The sequence below is a fragment of the Python bivittatus genome, unplaced genomic scaffold (genome assembly GCF_059951505.1).
Source record: "Python bivittatus isolate LINGU-HERP-01145 unplaced genomic scaffold, Pbiv_v1 ctg000700_np1212, whole genome shotgun sequence".
Taxonomy (NCBI): Eukaryota; Metazoa; Chordata; class Lepidosauria; order Squamata; family Pythonidae; genus Python; species Python bivittatus.
Window position 1 is genome coordinate 53,271,127 of NW_028277098.1, and position 19,385 is coordinate 53,290,511.

At 40.2% G+C, this 19,385-nt stretch overlaps 1 protein-coding gene across 6 annotated transcripts in view; it reads right to left on the minus strand.

Moving 5' to 3' along the window:
• RBM15 (RNA binding motif protein 15) overlaps positions 1–18,671 on the minus strand; it is a 31,083-nt gene extending 12,412 nt beyond the window's left edge. For all 6 annotated transcript variants that reach the window (XM_088154154.1, XM_088154152.1, XM_088154151.1 and 3 more), the window contains exons 1-2: positions 10,541–18,671; positions 9,448–9,496 (exon numbers count right to left, since the gene is read on the minus strand). In XM_088154154.1, coding sequence (XP_088010280.1) covers positions 15,696–18,527 — 2,832 coding nt within the window. In that variant the 5' untranslated portion in view covers positions 18,528–18,671 and the 3' untranslated portion in view covers positions 9,448–9,496; positions 10,541–15,695. The remainder of the gene's footprint in view (positions 1–9,447; positions 9,497–10,540) is intronic.
• Between the last annotated feature and the right edge of the window lie 714 nt (positions 18,672–19,385).

Here is a 19,385-nt window from a genome sequence, read left to right on the forward strand (position 1 = left end):
TATATCATTTTTATGTGACTGTAGGCAATATCAGTTAAAAGAATGCAGGCCTTCAGTCATGTATGGTGGCTTCTCATACACTCAACAGCTTCTTTTCAGTTTCAGGCTTAGTGCATCATCTTACATGGCTCTTGGACACTATTCAGCTTGGTGAATCTCCCAATGTGCAGCCCTTTAATGACTGATAGCATTGGTTAGAGTGCCTACCAGTTTCATTTCCCTAAGACTGAATTATATGATGCAGAATATTTGCTTACATCATTCCATTCCTCATTCCAGACTTGTCATTTGTTAGGCTTAAAAGTTGTGCGTTTTTGCTGGTAGGGGCCCACTTTGAATTAGAAGCTTCTCTCAAGTGATATAGCGCTGAAGACAAAGTACTGAAATAGATCCCAATATTGGCAAAATAAATTGTCTAGACCTGCCCAGAAAAGAATAATTCCTGATCCATCACCCTCTAAATAGGTTGTTTCACAAAGATAGCAAGAAATGCGGTTGGTTCCTCAGCTTCTCCAGTTTAAGCTTGTTCCTTGTTAACAAGAGAAGCAAGGGAAATAATCTTGATTCCAAATATGGCAATATGAAGAGGGATCATCAAGGTCAAGAAATTTATTTCAGCTGAAATACTGCTCTAATAAATAGTCTAGTTGATAACTTAGTTATAACAAGGCTGTTTTATGTGACATTTGTGCTTATTTATGAATATTGCCATTTTACCAGGTAGATACTGCAAAAAGCAGTATTTGCTTCAACTTCTCAGACTGTCTCTATATGATTCATGGTATTTTCAGGGTTGTATATAATATTTGGGATCACCAGTTGCCAATTTTCATCAGAATGGGAACAAAAATACAGATCACCTGTTTTTCCTTATATTTACTATTACTAATTACCTAAAGTGTAATTCACAAATAAGGCAATTTTGGACACATCTTATTTTCTGTAATGTTTTAGCTCTAGAAAGTTTCTTTAAATCAAATGAGCGAAATACAACATGCACTGAAGTGAGATCTTTTTCCTGGCTATTTCATACTTTTCAAATCTGTCTTCCTCTGCACTATCACATTCACTGGAGAGATCATGTTAACATATTTTATCAACAGACATTTTCACCACTGTCCTACCATAGTTTTCATTTGTCATCACTGCTTTCTACAAAATTGTAATGCATATGATTATGCGGGATCATTCTCAGATTGTCAGCCAATTGTGAGGCCTGTTTCTAAATAGAATAGCTTGATGTAAATATATTGCTTAAGTAATGAAAAAATAGGACAGGGATTTATAATGTAAAATAAAATCAGTAAATATAAGTATATCCTGACCAGCGTTGTCATTCCCTGTCTGATTCCATTTGCTAGATTGACTGTGTTCAAAGATATCACTTGTTGGTTAGATTCAAACTCATTCTAATATAAAAGAATTAAGGCTAGAATCATTAACATAAAGAAGAAAAATGTTGTGAAAGAATAAGCATGGCTGGGAAATAGTTATATCCAGGATAGTGATTACAATTCTGTGCAATATCTCATAGCAATAAACTATCAATGAATAGAATGATGTCCATATACAACTGCTTTACCATAGTTAAGATCAAAGGTTCTCAGAATGGAAGCACCATTCTTTAAGGTGCCCACAACTTTGTTTTGTCAATGCTAATTAGATAATTTTATAAACTATCCCACTCCTTCTCCTCATGATGTAATATTTTGATAATGCTCAGAATCAGGTACATGAACTCTTCACTGAAGCTGTATAATGCTCTGGATTTGATTTCAAAAAACATTTGAAAGCATGCAAGGTCACAAATGCAGCAGCAGTCTGAAGTTTTTTAAAATAACCACTTTTTCCCTGATCATACAATCCTGTGAAAAGGCATGGCTGCTTTTCATCCTCATATGCTCCAAGCCATCTTTCTCAAACTGAATCCAAAGAGCTACACAATCCTACTTTCCTTACTGTTGAGGGAAAAACATCAACAGGAAAGGACTCTTAATGTATGAAGCCCAAGAAGAGATGATGCCATCTGTTATTCTCCTACAAGATTTAGAGCATTTTAAAAATAAGGTACACCTCTAATAGTGATTTGTTTAAGTTTCCCTTTCCTTTTCTTCTCTGCATATAAGAAGCTACATGACTGCATATTTGGTTGGTACTAATAAAGGTAATTCTTAACTAAAAGTTTGAATATAGGCCATCACCATTTATATGTGATCACAGAACTCTGTGTCACAACATGAAATGAGATACACTTAGAAAGATGATTGAGAATAAAATGCCAAGTTTCATAAAAGACATATGATCTAATTTGGAATACTATGTACAGTTTTCAGAAACATATACTATATAAGAAGGGTATTTAATCTAGAAAAGGCAGAAAGACAGACTACCAAAGGGATAAATACCTTGCTTAGAATAAACCATTTCTCATTCACATCCCCAAGAAGTATGAGCAGGATTGCTGGGAGAAAACAAGGCTTTCTCCATCCCCTCCATCTCCATCTCCACTGCAGATTCTGGTTTTCTGTTACTATTAACAGTAAGCTAGCAAACTGCTCCCCACCAATCAATCATGCTGATCAACTGGCCAGTGGGAAAACAGAACAACCAAAGGTTCCTTGTGGTCATAAGCTGTGGGCTGCTCATCCTTGGGATGAAATATTTATCTATAGGCCAAACATTTGTCAGTTTTACAGATTATAGGAAAAAGCCTAAAGGAATGATGGAGCACTTGATATTTTTCCCTCTCATATACTTGGAAACACTTCCTGAAATTGATCAGAAGATTTAGGATTACACACAAGAATATTTAACATAAGGACATTTCTATAACATGATGGCAAAGGATTGATTCAGATCCTTTTTGAGAGTAGATTAACAGAACTAAACATAATATTCTACATATATCACCATTATAGATTTACATAATAGCATTTAATATCTACTTTAATTTTGCTGATGAATTATTAAGTTAGTGTGTTAAAGATAAATTATCTGATTTTTTTTAAAAATGGAAGATTCTATAATCTGTTCTGTATATAGTCACATGCAGAGGAATCTAAACTCATGGTAAATTGAATCAATATACATATTCTCTATTCTTATATACAAAAAAATTACTGTATGGTTCATTGCACCATACAGAATACATCTCATTAACACAGTCACATCAATTCAAGCTCATGGTCTAACCCAGATAACCATCTGAGGACATCCATATTTATTTTGATTCTGTGCTATTAATTTCTCAACTACTCCTTCCTAGTTGGGGCTAATAACAACACTGAACTATCTGGATAATACAAAAAAAAGAGCTTGGCTGTTTGGTAGATATCATCAAACACCATCTTTGCAATAATATACTGAAAGAAATAATAGTAGAATACAAATGTGAAAGTTGGTACTTAGGCTAAACTCCTCCAACTTGGTGCATTCCAGATGTATATGTCTGGCCTAGAAAGATAATGATCACATAACTACTGATACCCATGGCTAGAACTCAGTATATCAAAAAGCTCAACTTTTCACTGACATTTGTCAACCAGGGCAGGCATGAATCCAACTATCAAGATGCTTCCCAATTATCCTCAATAAAACACATCAGAACCATCACTATTGTAAGCGCCTATTTCATATTTATAATTCTCAAGCCAAACTGAAATATTTTCCCTTTTTCTGAATAATATAAGACAGTGTACAGAATGGTTGTTCCTGTCTATTCAGCTAATTAGAACTTTCTTCCAATAAATAGTTTACATATAGCAACACAGGTTTGTTATTTTAAATGAAGCAGCAGCTTAGCCTTAACCCAGTACTGAACTCTAGACAATCATCCAGTTCTTCTGTAAAGAAAATACATAACCAAAGGATGCCATAACAAGCCTTGCTGAAGTCTTAGATTCAATATTTTATCTTATGTAATAGATTAATAGGAATGTTCCTCTAATGTTCTGTAATCTTACTAACATTTAAGATTTTTTCAAAATAATTTGCCTTTAAAACTTGTACGTAAAACTACTCAATTCCATGCCAGCAAAAAATAGTTCCTACTGTTTGGCATACAGTAGGCAAAGCTGCAAGAAAAAATATCCAACTTAACCTAGGAATTAAAGGATCTCATAGCATACTCATCTTGGCTTACTGCAGTTATCTAGAACAATGTTTGAAAAACTTTCCAAAATATTTGAGAAAATTTTGGTGGGTGGCAGTATAACATATTAATGGAATTCCTAATACTTTGGGATCTTTCCCCTTATAAACAAACAACTCATATCAGAAACTTTTGAAACACTGATGCCTTTATGACCAGGGCATATCATGTTTCAATCCTGCTGCTGCTCTACCACCCCCAGTCTTGTCTGTCACTAGAGCAGTGTTTCTCAACCTTGGCAACTTTAAGATGCGTGGACTTCTACTCCCAGAATTCCCCAGCTACCAGATCAAGCCAGCATGCTGGCTGGGGAATTCTGGAAGTTGAAGTCCACGCATCTTAAAGTTGCCAAGGTTGAGAAACACTGCGCTAGAGAGTCCTGCCTGGTATCATAGCGTAGACACAATATCTGGTCTGCAATAACCCAAATAACCACTAGATAGCAGCAAAGAGATCAAGAAAAATATTAACTCTTTGATGACAACTATTGCTTGTTCAGATTTTTGCGGCCCAGATACCTAAGTTCACTCTTTAAATAATTTTGTAATAACATTTTAAGATTATGTTTGGCATTTTGTTCATTACTTGTCCTGATAGGCACAAAAGAAAAAGATAATATCACTATCCACTGTAACAATTAAGCACTGAGAATAGATTGAAAAAGGAACCAAAGAGGTATACCCTGAAAATGCATTTCTGTGCTCTCTGCTGTGTCTTCCACTTCCAATAGCTAACTCAATTGGCTGTTAATACTGCCTTCTCCACCCAAAAAAGACATTTATCCTCTAAGATAAGAAACTCTCATAAACTCAGCAAGTCTAGAATGTAGTTGGCTAAAATGAAGATGTCAAGACATGATACCTAGAGAATTAGGGTATGCTGCATCCTCATATACTAGGCTGATCACAGAAGATGCTCTCATTTTTTTTACTATTTAATCTGGAAAGCTGAATGCTCTGAACCCTGTATTCAGTTTGTATTCACTCTGTATTCACTTTCCCTATTCAGGAACGGTGTTCAATTTGTGGGTCTCCTGGACTCCCAGCTCCTGCTGAATGAGCAGGTGGCAGCTGTGGCCAGGAAGGCCTTTGCACAGCTTCATCTGGCACAGCAGTGTACCCTTTCCTAGATTGGGAGGCCCTTCAGATAGCCATTCATGCACTAGTCACCTTACAGTTTGATTACTGCAATATGCCGTACATAGGGCTGCCACTAAAGAACCCACTGGAAGCTTCAAATGATCCAGAATCCAGTGCTGCAGGCAGTGATGGGCATGCCTTGGTATCCCCCCCCCCTTGCATGCTGAACTGATTTCCAGTCTGCTGCTGAGTGCAATTCAAGATGCTTGGTTATGGTCTATAAACTTCTACACAGTATAGGGCTGTGTTACTTGAGGAACCACCTACCTCCTGTGGTATCAGCATTTCAACCTGACAGGATTGGGGTGCTCCAGGTCCCTTTGATTAAGTAGTGCCATTCATCAGGCAGTGCTTTTATTAAGCAATGCCATCTATCCTGGAAGCACACCTTCTCTGTTGCAGCACCTGCCCACTAGAATGAGGTTTCCTCTGAGATCCAGGTGGTTCCCACCTTGATGCTGTTCTGGAGGACCTTAAAAACCTGGCTCTTCTCCCAGGTTCTGGGCTAGAGTGGTTGGAGCCCTTTGCTGGGTATATGTTTGCTATTGCTGACTAGATTCACCATCTTGTTTACTGTTTATTTTGTTTTTACATTGGGGGCCAGCACGTAAGTCTAAATAAATAAACATTGTACTCCATTCCAAAAACTGTGAGGTGGCCCATAAAATGAACAATAAAGGTGGTAATAGAATATACACAGAGCCAGTTTGACCTCGTGGTTAAGCTGCTGGACTAGGAGCAGAGAAACCTGAATTCTACTCCTGTCCAGCCTCAGGCACAGAAGGCAACTGGGTAACTTTGGGCCAGTCACTTTCTCTCAGCCCTAGGAAGAAAGAAAGGGCAAACCATTCCTGAAAATGTTGCCTAGAAATCTGTAAGGACATATCTATGTGGTGACACGAAGCAAAGCTGACCCAAAGGTAAAAAAAATGAATATATACAATATATTGCAGACTCTGATATATTTTCCTAAATACTCCAGATTCATTCAGAAACTAATATACCTTTATGACTAAAATTTATCTCAAGAACATAAAACATGATGGAAAGTAGAAATGAATACACACAGTACACCGTGCAAGGCTTCTTGATAAGTACCACTGAGTGCTTCTTTACACCCAAAAAGTGACTGCCATGATGTCTTCTGTACTCTGGCCTGTATATCCTATTACCCTTTGAGTCCCATCATTACTGTCCTTAATAATCAAAGTCTATCATCACCAGAGGGAGACGCAGTGGCGCAGCGGCTTAATGATGCTGAAAGTTGCCGGCCAGAAATGGTCGACACTTCAGCGGTTCGAGCCCAGCCTTCGCGCAGCAGAGTGAGCTCCTGCTTCCTCCCCCAATTCCTGTCAACCCAACAGTTCGAAAACTTATGTGAGTAGATAAATGGGGACTCTCACTCCGGTGGGAGGAAAAATGCTGGCGGCGCCTTGCAAAAGGAGCCGGGAGCAGTTGCCGGTAAGCGCAAAAAAACCGTGCGCACCCAAAAAGGGCGCAAAGCAACGGGAACCCCGCCTCCTGCGCTCGCCAGCTGGGCTCTGCTCTAGGAAGGAGGCACTGGCAAACCACTTCCGAAACACCTTGCCTTGAAAACTGCAAGGACTCGTCCAAAGCAGTCACTGCAGAGTTGGTAACGACTGAGTGCAGATTAAAAAAAAAAAAAAAATCATCACCAGAACCTAGCAGCAGCAGGCATTTCCACCTGACTTATTTGAAGACTTAACACCGAGATTATCGTTCAGGCTCCTGGGAACAGCAACTTAGTAAATAATGTGCTTGAAAACATCAGGGATTTGCCTGAAATGTTCAACCTGTTCAAGAAGCACACAAACTTAATTTAGGAATATAAACAAGGAATGTTCTTTTCATATTTTTAATTTGATTCCAACCTCATCTGCCATGCTAAATAGTGACTGGTTTTAAATGAAGAACTCTTATATATTCTGTGCTAAAATCAAATTTAGCTGTGTAAATTTACACACTTTTGCACAATTCATTCCATTTCAATTATTCATGTGGCATAAGAAGCTACCTGAAATACAAAAATCCAACTGTACAACCACTGGAAGTTGTATTTATGTATCCTTCTCTTGAAATTATTCATATACATTTTCACTGCCATAATGGCTAGGCTTTTTTTTTTTTTTTATGAAAGCAGAAATCTTCAGAATCTTGCTTTCTCTTATACCTTTCAAAAATTCTACCTATAGGTTGGATTACAACATTCTCACTGTGATGAATACTTTCTTGTCACATATCAAACCCTATATGGATACTGTCATTATGTGTAACAAAATTTGACACATAATGCAACTTTAAATTGGAGACAATTCTGACAAGAGTTAGATCCAAATTTAAGTCGTTTGACCAGACTAAGTGAAATCAATATGATTCAAATTAATCATGAATAAAAACACACTGATTTCAGAGGATTTTATTTAAATGTGCTTAAGTCTGGAACTAAAGTATTTGTTTTAAAGATGTAAAAAATGCACAGACATCCTTGACTCCCAGTAACTGCATAATTTCTAGCAACCATACAGATATCATTGCTTTCTTCTGGGATGCATTTTGAATTCCCAGCTTAGCCTGAAGCCCTATTTCCCTGGTGATCTCCTGTTTAATTTCTGCCAATTAGCAGCCATAATTCCTGATCAATTAATTTTTATATATTACATTCAGGAAGGATATTTTACTTCCTCATCTAAATGTACCTGGGACAAAGTCATACAGGAAAAACTTAGGTCCACTGTTAAACTAGTTTAGAATTTAAAAAAGACCATGGCACAAAGTCACCCAATGCATGACATACATGAACCACAGTATGCCCGCTCCCTTTCTTTTGTTCAGTCACAAGAATGACTGCAGAAATGTTTTAGTTTAGCTAGCCATAGCTTCTTATTTCATATGAACTAGAGATTCTGGCTTAATATAAATTATAATTATTTGCAAAACAAGCCATTTCAAACCACAGGTTAAGACGCTGGCTAATTTATTATAATTAATGTAAACAGAGCATTCAGTGGCTAACTACAATCAAACTAAAAGCCATACAAACCTATTCTCCTGAGGAAAAGAAATGTAAATAAGCCCAAGGCTTCATAAAGTCACGCACATTACAATAAAACTTAGTTTATCGTGACATTAAGTGTAATCAGAGTAGCTACCTTTGTAGTTCATTATGTTGAAATATGAATTCTACAAGGATTTAATGCAAAGGTATTTTCCAAAATCTTCTTTAAGCTTCTATACCCATTATGGCATGCAAGTCAGAAGAACAAAGAGTTAGGTGTTATATTCAGCTAGTAAAATGGAGGAATGTGAGGACTGTGTACTATTGTAGCGTACAGGTAGTCCTCGGCTTACGACCACAATTGCTACCGGAATTTCTGTCACTAAGCAATGCAGTCATTAAGTGAGTTGCACCCAATTTTAAAACCTTTTTGCCATGGTCATTAAGCAAATCACACGGTCGTTAAGTGACTCTGGCTTCTCTCGTTGACTTTGCTTGTTGGAAGCCCCCTGGGAAGGTTGCAAATGGCAATCACATCCCCGGGACATTGCAACCATCGTAAATACATGCTGGTTGCCAAACACCTGAATTTTGATCACATGGTCACGTCGTAAGTGTGAGGACCGGTCATAAGTCACTTTTTTCAGCACCATTGTAACTTCAAACGGTCATTAAATGAATAGTCGTAAGTCAAGGACTAACTGTATGCCTTGTTGAAGGGTAATATTTTATTTGGGTTATTTACCTTTTTTATGAAATACTCACTGACTGAAGCCTTAAAATTGTATAGCCCTAATATTTGGATTGACTAAAAGCTGCCTTTAGCTTTACAAGTTATGTATAAGCCAAAGTTAATCATTTTTCAATTTCACTTATTTCAGTGGGATAGAGATAACTTTCTTCTCTGTTGAAATAAATGAGATTTATTTCCTAAAATATATTAAATGCCAATCAAACTGCACTATTCAACCTTGATTTTAAAAATATTCTTCTAAGACATAGCTCTAAAAAAATACAATTTCATAATTTTCTTGAGTCTGCTTTGAATGCTTATACAGCTAAATCCATTTTTTATATATTCTGATGTCATAGTCAAAGCCAACTTAAGCAGCGCATCATTATTATGAAAAAAGTACAGTTACCTTTCAGATAAAGATGTCCCTCTAATCAATCCAGAGGGGCTGACCAATCCTGTGAAGAAATAACTCACTATTATGGAACAGCCATTAAAGTATTTCCCAGCACCAAATGCACTGCAGTTAAAAGATACCGGGTTAAACAATAAAAGGGAAAATACATCAAATATTTTGATTTCATTTAATTGATCTGAAGAATCTTTTCTGTTTGCTAAGTCAACTGTATCATTCCCTCATTAGAAACTTTTTAAAGCTGCAATTCTATGGAGAAATATGTAGCAGTAAATTCCATTTTATATGAGTTACTTCTGAGTAGGCAGGAACAAAGTTGTTCTGTTAGAAATACAAATTTTTTAGACTGCAATCACAGAGGATACTTAATCACACCTCTTCATTCATCCATTTAATAAAATTAGCTGTTTTCTTCCAATACAAGGTAACTCTTTAGGGAACTTGTTACTTGCCAATCTAGAAAATTCTAAAGTTATAACTATAGCTATTTCTACCAAGTAACTTTTCTACTTATATCCTCCAGCATTCTATAAGCAGATTGACTGTATCTCTAAACAGATCTCAATCAACTAAATATATATTTAAAAAATCTGAATTCATTTATTATCTAAAAACTAACAATCTCTTCACATACAATTGTCTTTCATTGTCTACAGGAAAAGGACCAATCACATCATAAATATATCTAAGTCTATTTTGCTATGTATGTACCCAGAAATACACATGCACCTTTTTCACATTATTTTTCCTGTAGAGAAAAGAGACCCTGGACCATGTTAGAGATTACTGTATGTGATACAACCCGCTTAGCTAGTTCTGTAATTTACTGAAAGAAATGTCACCATAAATGTTCAGCCCTCACAACTACTTACATCTTTAAAAAAAAAAGCCAGGAACCAATATGAAAGTAACATTAAATGATGTTCAAATTAGTACTAAACCTCATTGCACTGGGGGAGGGGTATTGTAAAAGTTAGTAAGAACCAATAATCTAAGAACTTGGAAGCCTACAATGAGAAAAGCCTAAAAGCAGTCAACCCAACTCCTTATAATTACAATTCAGTTTGACCTCTTAAAACCCCCTTACCTGTTTAAGAGTTTTATACAGCAGTTTGCCATGGGAACACATAATTTGCAGAACACAATCGTTGCATCCTTGGTTGATAAGCACCTGCTGCCTAGCAATCATCCTGCATGGATACAGGACAGCGCTAGTGTTCTTTATCCACAATAGGTTAAGCATTTCAAGGCAACCAGAGCAAGCTTGCATTTCAAGGTGTCTTCCATCTGCATGTCAAATGGCAACTAGTTAATTCTAAGAGACTTGGGAAACAAATGCAGTTTCTGCAGCCACGATGCAGGTGCAGCACTGTTCGCTTCCTCTTGATCTCTGGTGATGTGTAGTCAACTGTGCCCCGAAGTCTCCTGCAGCAAACAGTTGTACTCCTGCACAGTGGGAACAGCTTTCCAAAGCTCAAGATCCCCAAATGCAGGAAATATAGCACATTTTTTCAAAGTTTCACCACTTTTTTTCCTCCTGATATCATCTGTACTACAAACTAAAAGTTTGCAGTGGTACCTACGAAACGATCAAGGTTGCATGCACATCCAAGGTGTGTAGACCATTTGCTTCAGAATTGGTCAAGTAAGAGCACCAATACCAATGGTACAGGTTTTAAATGACAGCACTCTAGCTCTCAGGAACTCTTCTTCCATTCAGAACTACACCCAGGACTGCATAACTCTGAAGAAAAGCCCCTGGAGGTGGAGGAGCTCTTCAACTGTGTCTGGAAACGCGCTATCATTTAATTTTTTTATGAGTTACTTTTTCTTTTTTTTTTCAATTTGGTGAAAAGGTTATGAGCAAGATGCAAAGCAATTTCAAACTTTCTTCAAATTAAAATCAGAACTAAGGCCAAACAAGTTAGGTGAACAAAACAAATCAAGAACTTAAAATTCAGGAACTCCAGCTCTTCAAAATCAACAAAGTCCCAGATTTGTACACTGTTCTGAGACTAAAGATGCTTCCCCTGCTTCTTGCATGCCAGCAACAGCACCATTTCCTCGTAAAGATGAGGAGATAGCAGCCATTGATCCCCATTCACCGTACACAAGGGGACACAGCAACACAACAGACTAGATTTCTTCAGATCTGATACAACAGGATGGTCAATATCAAAGCGTAGGTTTCCCTCTTTCTTGTCTGAGACCCACAACTATCAGATCGAGGAGCAGCAGCAGCAGGAGCAGTAGTAAAGTACCCCCACAGCTGCAAACAAAGGGGTCAAAGGTTTGTCGTCAATTCATTTCCAGGCAGAAAAACCACTTTCCTCAAAAGAAACAATTTATTTAGAATGAAACAAAATCAGCTCGACTGTGAGCGCATGTTTTGAGTGACAGCTATTTTAAGCTGTGTGAGCCATAAAAAGGTTTTTTTTCCTTTACTTTTGCAGAAATCTTGTGTACATAGCACAAAGCAAAGAGGTCAATTTTCCACTTAAAAACATGGGCATTGGCATCACAAATAGCAGATACACAACTTTTTAAGCTGCCATTTTAGTAAAATGCACAAATACTAAACAGATAAGCTTTCTTCCATGAGGCCCATGTAAATTCCACATAAGCCAATGCTTTTCTTCGCAAAGGTCCATTAGAGTTTGGAATCCCTTGTTGTCTTCAGCACTTCACTAGCCTTGCTTTCAGGAGGAAAGAAGAGGTTATTCAGTACAAATGTTTACAACAGATCTGTCTTCTCCCTACATTTACAGATAACTGTTAGAACTACAAGGCTATTACTCAATGTTCTAGGTAATGTCTGAAAGCACCAAATCACCCTTCACTGGCACAAAGCTTTTGAAATGAATTAACATCTGTATATAAATGCACAAACAGTAGTTCAGGGGGTTAAAATATAGGGTACAGATTGAAAAAATTCAGCTGTACTGGTTAAAAAAACATACAGGAGAAAAATCAACTGAATTTTCACAATTCACACAATTTCTCTCACTTTCAAAAGTCAACCCAAACAAGAACATGAAATTTAGCGTTCTGTTTGTAAGTATATTTTTCTCACATTGCTATGTTATCTCCAGCTGCAGACTCATTAATTACTGGAGAAAACTAGCTAAAAATATGCATCAGATTCTCTCCATCCCACATCTGTGTACATTTTCCTAGTTTTTCCAAAATACTTTAGTTTGGATAATATAATGGGAAATATTTATCTTCAGTGACACATCTGGAGAAGCTAATATTGTTTACTCTATGGGGAAAAAATGGAAGGCAAGGAAATTAACATACATCAAATTATTTTACAATGATTTCTTCATTTTCCAAGCCATTCAATCAGGTACCCTACATGAATTATTCTTTTGTATGCTTAAGTGGCTACCATTAATTTTTCCATTTTTCATCCAATGACTGGTCTTTCAGATGTATTCCTACATTCGTTTACTCTTAAAACATAGTCAAACTCCTACTACTTGTTTAAATTACCTAAGGAAGATTTCTTCCTTTCCCCCTTATATATTTTGGGAAGAAAAGACCCACACTAAATATATTAGCTTTAAAAATGCTAATCTTGCTTCCCAGTGTTCTAATTTTGACAATCCAAAATGGGAAGCAACTGTATAAAACACAAAAGTGGATCCCAGTAAATGAGGTAGCCTTAAATTCATGCTTCACTGCCAGCCAACCTTGTATGATGAAATGTCAAGATGCATAGCCCCTAGCTAACAGTAAGGAAAAAAAACCCCAACCTCTTAAATTTCCAATTACAGAATTCAAATCCTAATGACAACATGCCAGTTAAGATTTTCCTATCCAGCCCCCCAAAAAGTGGCATTAAGTGATTCTCAGGAAAAGACACATTCTCCATTCTAATGTTATAACTCTGGAAACAAATGTCTGAACATGTGCAGCGTTCAGATATGCATTGCTCTCACTAAAGTTTCATAATGCCATATACAGACTACAATCCTCTCTCTTTTCTATACAGATGTGTCACAAAACGTAACTTTTGCTATGCTCTTGGCAGGTTGGCTCAAATGAATAATTGCACTGCTATTATCCTAACACAAATACAAACAAACAAAATGCCTATAATTAGATGCTATAGCAGTTGTAACTAAGTGCTGTGCCATCCAATGTTGGTTATCATTTTAGTCTAAATTGGATTCCTAAAATTCTTTTTCTTTCTATAGCTACCAATGGACTATCTTCTTTTTCAATAAAAGTAAAAACTCTTAAATAAAGGTTTGGAAAAACTGAATTGCCCATTTCATATAACCTTTAACCAGTTCAAATCATGACAAGCAGCAATGACCATAATTTTCATTTAAAATAGAAAAAGAAATCCATGGTGTAGGTTTTTCCAACACCAGTTCTCAAAAGTTGCCTAAAACGCCAGTATGTTCAAACAGTTTACCTCAAATTCAAGTTCTGTAGGATTTTTTTCAACAGAGAGTACTACATATCAGTATGCATACTGTTGCTGACAAGTGTGACTTTTGAACCTGACCTTAAAGATTTTCAACATAGAGCAAATTCCCTCTCCAAATAAATACACTAAGTGAACTCATTATGTATGCCACCAGCATTTGACAAATGCAATAATATGGATAACCCAGCAATATTCATGTTATGCAGTATAGGCAACATACATCTGTCTTAGTGACTTTGCCTATAATAGTGGCTAGATTTCATTGAGTTCACAGTTCCAAGTTTCTTTTATTACAGAACAATTTATATTTTCAATTTGTATGATTTCAGAATTGTGGGATTTAAGTTACTACACCCACATTCTTAAAAAGTGAAAGGGCGAAGTAGTTTCAGAAGTGAGGCTCCATTTGAAAAAAATGACTTTAAGAACAGCACGTTTCTCAATATTATTTCACTGAGCAGTGTTTCACTAAGTCACTTTTCAACTAACTGTACTTCTTTATACTTGAGCAGAATTGGTTTACACCATATGAGAAACAATATTCTTTGTTACTGTACAGTGGCTTTGCAAACTAACAGAAATATTGGACCAGAGAAGAGATCAAACAAATAAAGCCACACATTTAAACTGTTGTTTTTTCCCTCCTAAGCCTTATCACACATTTTTTTAAAAAATAAGAACTGCTTTTAAAGGCTTGCTTTCAAACAAATTATGTTCTTTTAGTAAACTGAATTGCTTCCCCAACATTTAGAAATACAAGGTGAATGCAAAAGTGTCAAGATTAAAACAGTGCAAACCAGACTATAAAACCTTGCATAATGCCTATTATATTTTACCTGAAAAATATTGAGCAGGTAATATTCCTTTCTATTTCCACAGGGATAAAATGATAATTGAAATGGTTATGTGGCAGAACTTTTCAGAAAAGTTAAGTGCCATCTTTGAAAGTTGCATTTCCAAGTTATACTTTGGAATTCATTGTGCCTATTACAATTAGCAATCGGCAATAAGAACAATGATACAAGTAACCACCTGCTGCTTGAATACAGAAGTTAAAGATGTTCAAGGGTTATAGTAAAGCTCTCAGCTTTTGTCATGTATTACCACTACAACCCTTAAATGCATACATGTTTAAAAAATCAACAAAGCAAAATACCAGTTAGGAGCACTCTTTGAGGGTATGCATTTCTCTGAATTTGGTTAAAAAAAAAAAACCTGAAAACCCAAGTGAAAGAAAACTACAGTGCACTATGAAAGCTTAATATCAGCTGCCTCAGGGGACCCAACCATGACTGAATTCAACTCAGTTTTACATTTTTTAAGCTAGGAATTACTCTGAATTCAAGACTATAGTTTTTATGGAAGCTGCAGGGCTCAGAGTGGGCACTTCTCTTTTTTTAGGCATGTGGCTTTATATGAACCATGAATGTTTTAAGTATGACAATTTAGAATGTAAGTGTAGGAAAAAGATTTTATACCTACTTTAAAGTTGTGAAATGAACAAGGACTAGTTAAAAGCTAAAAAAAAAAAGAGGGAGGCAAGCTTGTTCAATGTTTCATATTTTAGTGAAAGCAGACCATCCCTTCTTGCTATTCTGTCACTAGTAAGACTGCTCAGGGTAGCCTAATGAACAGTTAATATATTTGCTCTCTAGAGTTTATAGAAAATAAAGGGAAAATAACAATAACTACAGATCTAAAATTATACTTAGGGAGCTGGCTAAGGCTTAGCACCTGGCAGACACTGGAGGAGGGGGAGTTGTATGAAGCAGCAGGATAGAGCACAGAAAGCATTAGGGCTTTAAGATGCACCACGAACAATGATCATGACCAAATAGTCATCCTCTGATTTAGCCAGGGCCTTGGCTGTAGAATCCAGGAACTGCTGAGAAAAATCACAGGGGGGGAAAGCATGCAAGACCCCACTGTTTTCTTTGTCTTTGTTGCCTCCTACTGGGAGGCTTATCACTCCAGCTGCCTGTTTTTGTTTAAGATAGGACACCAGGTTTCTTAATGGCCGCTGGGTAGAGGTGGTATTAGCTTCACCAGCCCCAGATGAGGCACGGTTGTCTGTGGTACCAGGCACAGCAAGAAGAATAGCATATCCATTGGGTCCTGCCACTTTGATACGGCGAGTAACTTCATCCAACTTGGGCTGGTCCAAACGAAGACGCTGTGTGATCTTTAGTTGGGCCACCTTGCCACCAGTTGTTCCTTCCACCAGGAGATTGCTAGCTACACTGAGGTCACCTTGAAGTAGGTGCATGTTTGATGGAAAGTTGCTGTTCTTCAATAGAAGCATTCCTTGCCAGGCTAGGCAGAGTTTGGTAGATGACCCCGACTTTGAGGTTCCATCCTGCTGTTGCTGCTTTTGGGGTGGTTTCAGCCGAGATCCACTGCTACTACTCCCTTCAGAAGTATGCTCATCCTTTTTAGCTGGACTCTTGCACTCTTGGGTAGCAGCTGATGCAAGTGTACGATGTTTTCTTTCTCTTTCTACTGAACTTTTATGCTCCCGCTTCTCACTCTGGCCTCTCTCCAAACTGCCCTTACGTGGCTCTCTGACTGGTGAAGGACGATCCAACAAGAGTAAGCGAGAAGAGGGCCGATCTGTATCAGTACTATAGCGATCTCTGATTAAACCTGTTTCAGGGCTACGATCTTGAGGAGATACTGCAGCAGGGCAGTGACGCTTGCGAGATGAAGATGACCGTTCGCTATCTGGTGATCGGTCCAAATGTCGACCTCCATCCTCCACTAGCCTTCGCTTCCTAGGTGGGTCTCTACTACTGCTACCCAGCTCCCTTTCCCCACGAGTTCTTTCTAGAGACCAACCATCTCGACGTCGTTCCAGACTTTCAAGTGCATCATAGACAGTTGCTCGGTTGCCTCGGTCCCGAACTGGAGGTGGAGGAGGCACCCATTCTGTCTCAGCATACAAGTCTCTGTCACGATCTCCGTAGAGCAGTGGTGGAGTTCTATCCCGAGCACCTCGAAGTGGATCTGGCGGGGCTCCACGATGTGCTCCAAAAGCCGATGTCTCTGCTACCAACTCGTAGTGAGCAGGGGGTGGAAGTGGCAATGGCTGCAAATAGGGCTGCTGATACCGATGCTCAGTGTCAGCAAAGTCCACACGCAGGCGACGGTCTGGCCCACCCAAAGGAAAGCCACGCATGTGGGTACAAGCAGCTTGCGCAGCATCCAAACTCTCATACTGGATATAGGCCCATGAGTCACCTTTACGATAATCAATGGTACGAATAGTACCAAAGCGGTCAAACTCCCTGGCAAGAGCAGCCAATGGTACCCATGGTCCCAGACCACCCACCCAGAGTCGTGTGGTGGGGGTTGCTTTACCATAGCCAATTTTGATGGGATTACGCAATAGCACTTTACCAGACATGGCAAGCTTAGCCCGGTGGGCCATATCCAAGTTCTCAAACTTAAGAAAACCATATGTGCTAGTTTGACCTCGGGTTGGCCTCTTAATATCCACTTCAGTGATAACCCCAAAGCGATCAAAAGCCCTGCGAAGGTCTGACTCTGTAACTGATATATCCAAATTACCCAGAAATAGGGTGCGATTAGCTCTCTGGTCATCTTCAGGACTGATCTCTTCTTCAGTGGCTGTTCCTGTACTACCAACCCCACGAAATGCAGCAGCTGCCACTCCTGCAACTCGATCCAGACTATATGCAGGCCTTACACGGTCGTAGAAACCACTATAGTCTCTTTCTCTTTCCAGCTCCCGAGGCAGAGGTGGCGGGGGCAGTCGACCAAGGGCAAGCTGTTGCAATCTGAAGTCTCTGTACCCCAAGCCTGCTCCTCCCCCAGCAGGAGAGAGGGCCCTCTGAGTCGCCCCAGTAGCAGGGTGCCTGATAGTTGTGGGTGCTGCCCCTGCCACACCCACTGCTGTGGTCCCATAGGGAGACTCCTTGTCCAAAAGTGCGGGGGAACGACTGCTGCGTCGCCGGCTGCTTCCCCCTCCGCTGCTGCCCCCTACATAAACGGCCTCGATCTTCAGCGGCCGATGGTAGAGAACCAAGCGGCCGCGAGCGTGCTTAGCAGCCCGGGCATCCTCAGGGCGGCGGAAATTGACAAAGGCCACCCGCTCGTCGCCAGCTCCAGTACCCGGGGGGAGGCGGCTGATCTTGACACTGACGTCTCCGAAGCGCTTGAACTCGTGGAAGAGCCCGTCTTCGATCGCCTCGTCGCTCAGCGCCGAGCCCAGCTCGCTGATCTTCAGCGTCTTGTACTCACTGCTGCTACCGGAGTCGGAGGGGGGCGCGCGGGAATCTCCGCCACCGCCGCGGCTGCTGCTGCCACGCGAGGACGAGGAGGACTCCGCATTTTTGCTACTGCTGTTGCTCCCGCTGTAGCCGTGGCGGCTGCTGCCGCTTCCAGAGCCGCCCACCGCGGCCGATTCATACTCGCGGCTGCTGGCCCGGCTCGCCTTTTCCAGATGAAGGCTCCGCCGACTACTGCCGCCGCCGCCGCCCTCACCCGAGCCGCCGCCCGCAGACTTCCCACCGCCGTTGCTGGGCTTCTTACTGCTCCGCTCGCTCCGCACCGAAGAATCCTCGCCACCGCGGGACCGTTTGGCCTTGGCAGGCGAGCGCTCCTTGCCCTTCATGGCGGCGAGCGCCAGCAAGAGGGAATCGCGCGCGGAGTATCGCGCCTCACGCACTCTCCGCCATCTTGGAACCTCCGGCAGCCTGGAACTCCGCCCACTCGGCAGGCATTGGACAGTTTAATCGGAGCACAACGCGTTCATTGCACAAGGGACCTGTCGGTGAAGAAAAGCGTAGAATCTTAAGCGCTCAAAGCTCCGGAAACGGAAATCCCGCCTTCCTACGCTGCTTTCACTAGGCGGTTGGATAATTGGGCAATCACTCATCGATTTCTTGAGCAGTAATGGCCTGGACTAATAGAACCTCCATCCCATTGGCTGAAACAGAAATCCCAGCTCTTTGTTCCCCCCTCCAAGCGCTCATTGACGGTTTTCGTTGAACGCCCCGCTCTCTCCCTGCCGGTTTCCGCCCTCGCAAAAGCGCTCAAACCACGTGGAACCCTTTCGGTTTGACAGACGAGCGAGACGGCCGGGCGGTAGTCGCCTCAGTTGGTCGTTTGTTTGGGTTTTGCAGCGGGCGCGGCTTCGGCTTCCTTAGCTGAGGCGGGAAAGGACCTGTCGGATGGATGTCGTGACTGTTTTCGGCTCTCTCTTTGCCGGCTAGCGCGGGCGGCTGTTCGCCGAGGGCGGTGTTTCTCAGCCTCAGCAACTTCAAGCGGTGCGGACTTCAACTCCCAGAATTCCTCCGCCAGCCATGCCGTTCTTCCCCCAGTGCTGAGGCTGAGGAACAGTGGCTTAAGAGGCCTCGCGAAGAAGGAACGGGGAACGAGTCCGCCTTGCTCTCACCCCGGGGCCCCGTCCACACAGCAAAGCGCTTCTACCCGGAGCCCTTTCAAATTAGTTTTCTAAGTCCGCCTACTC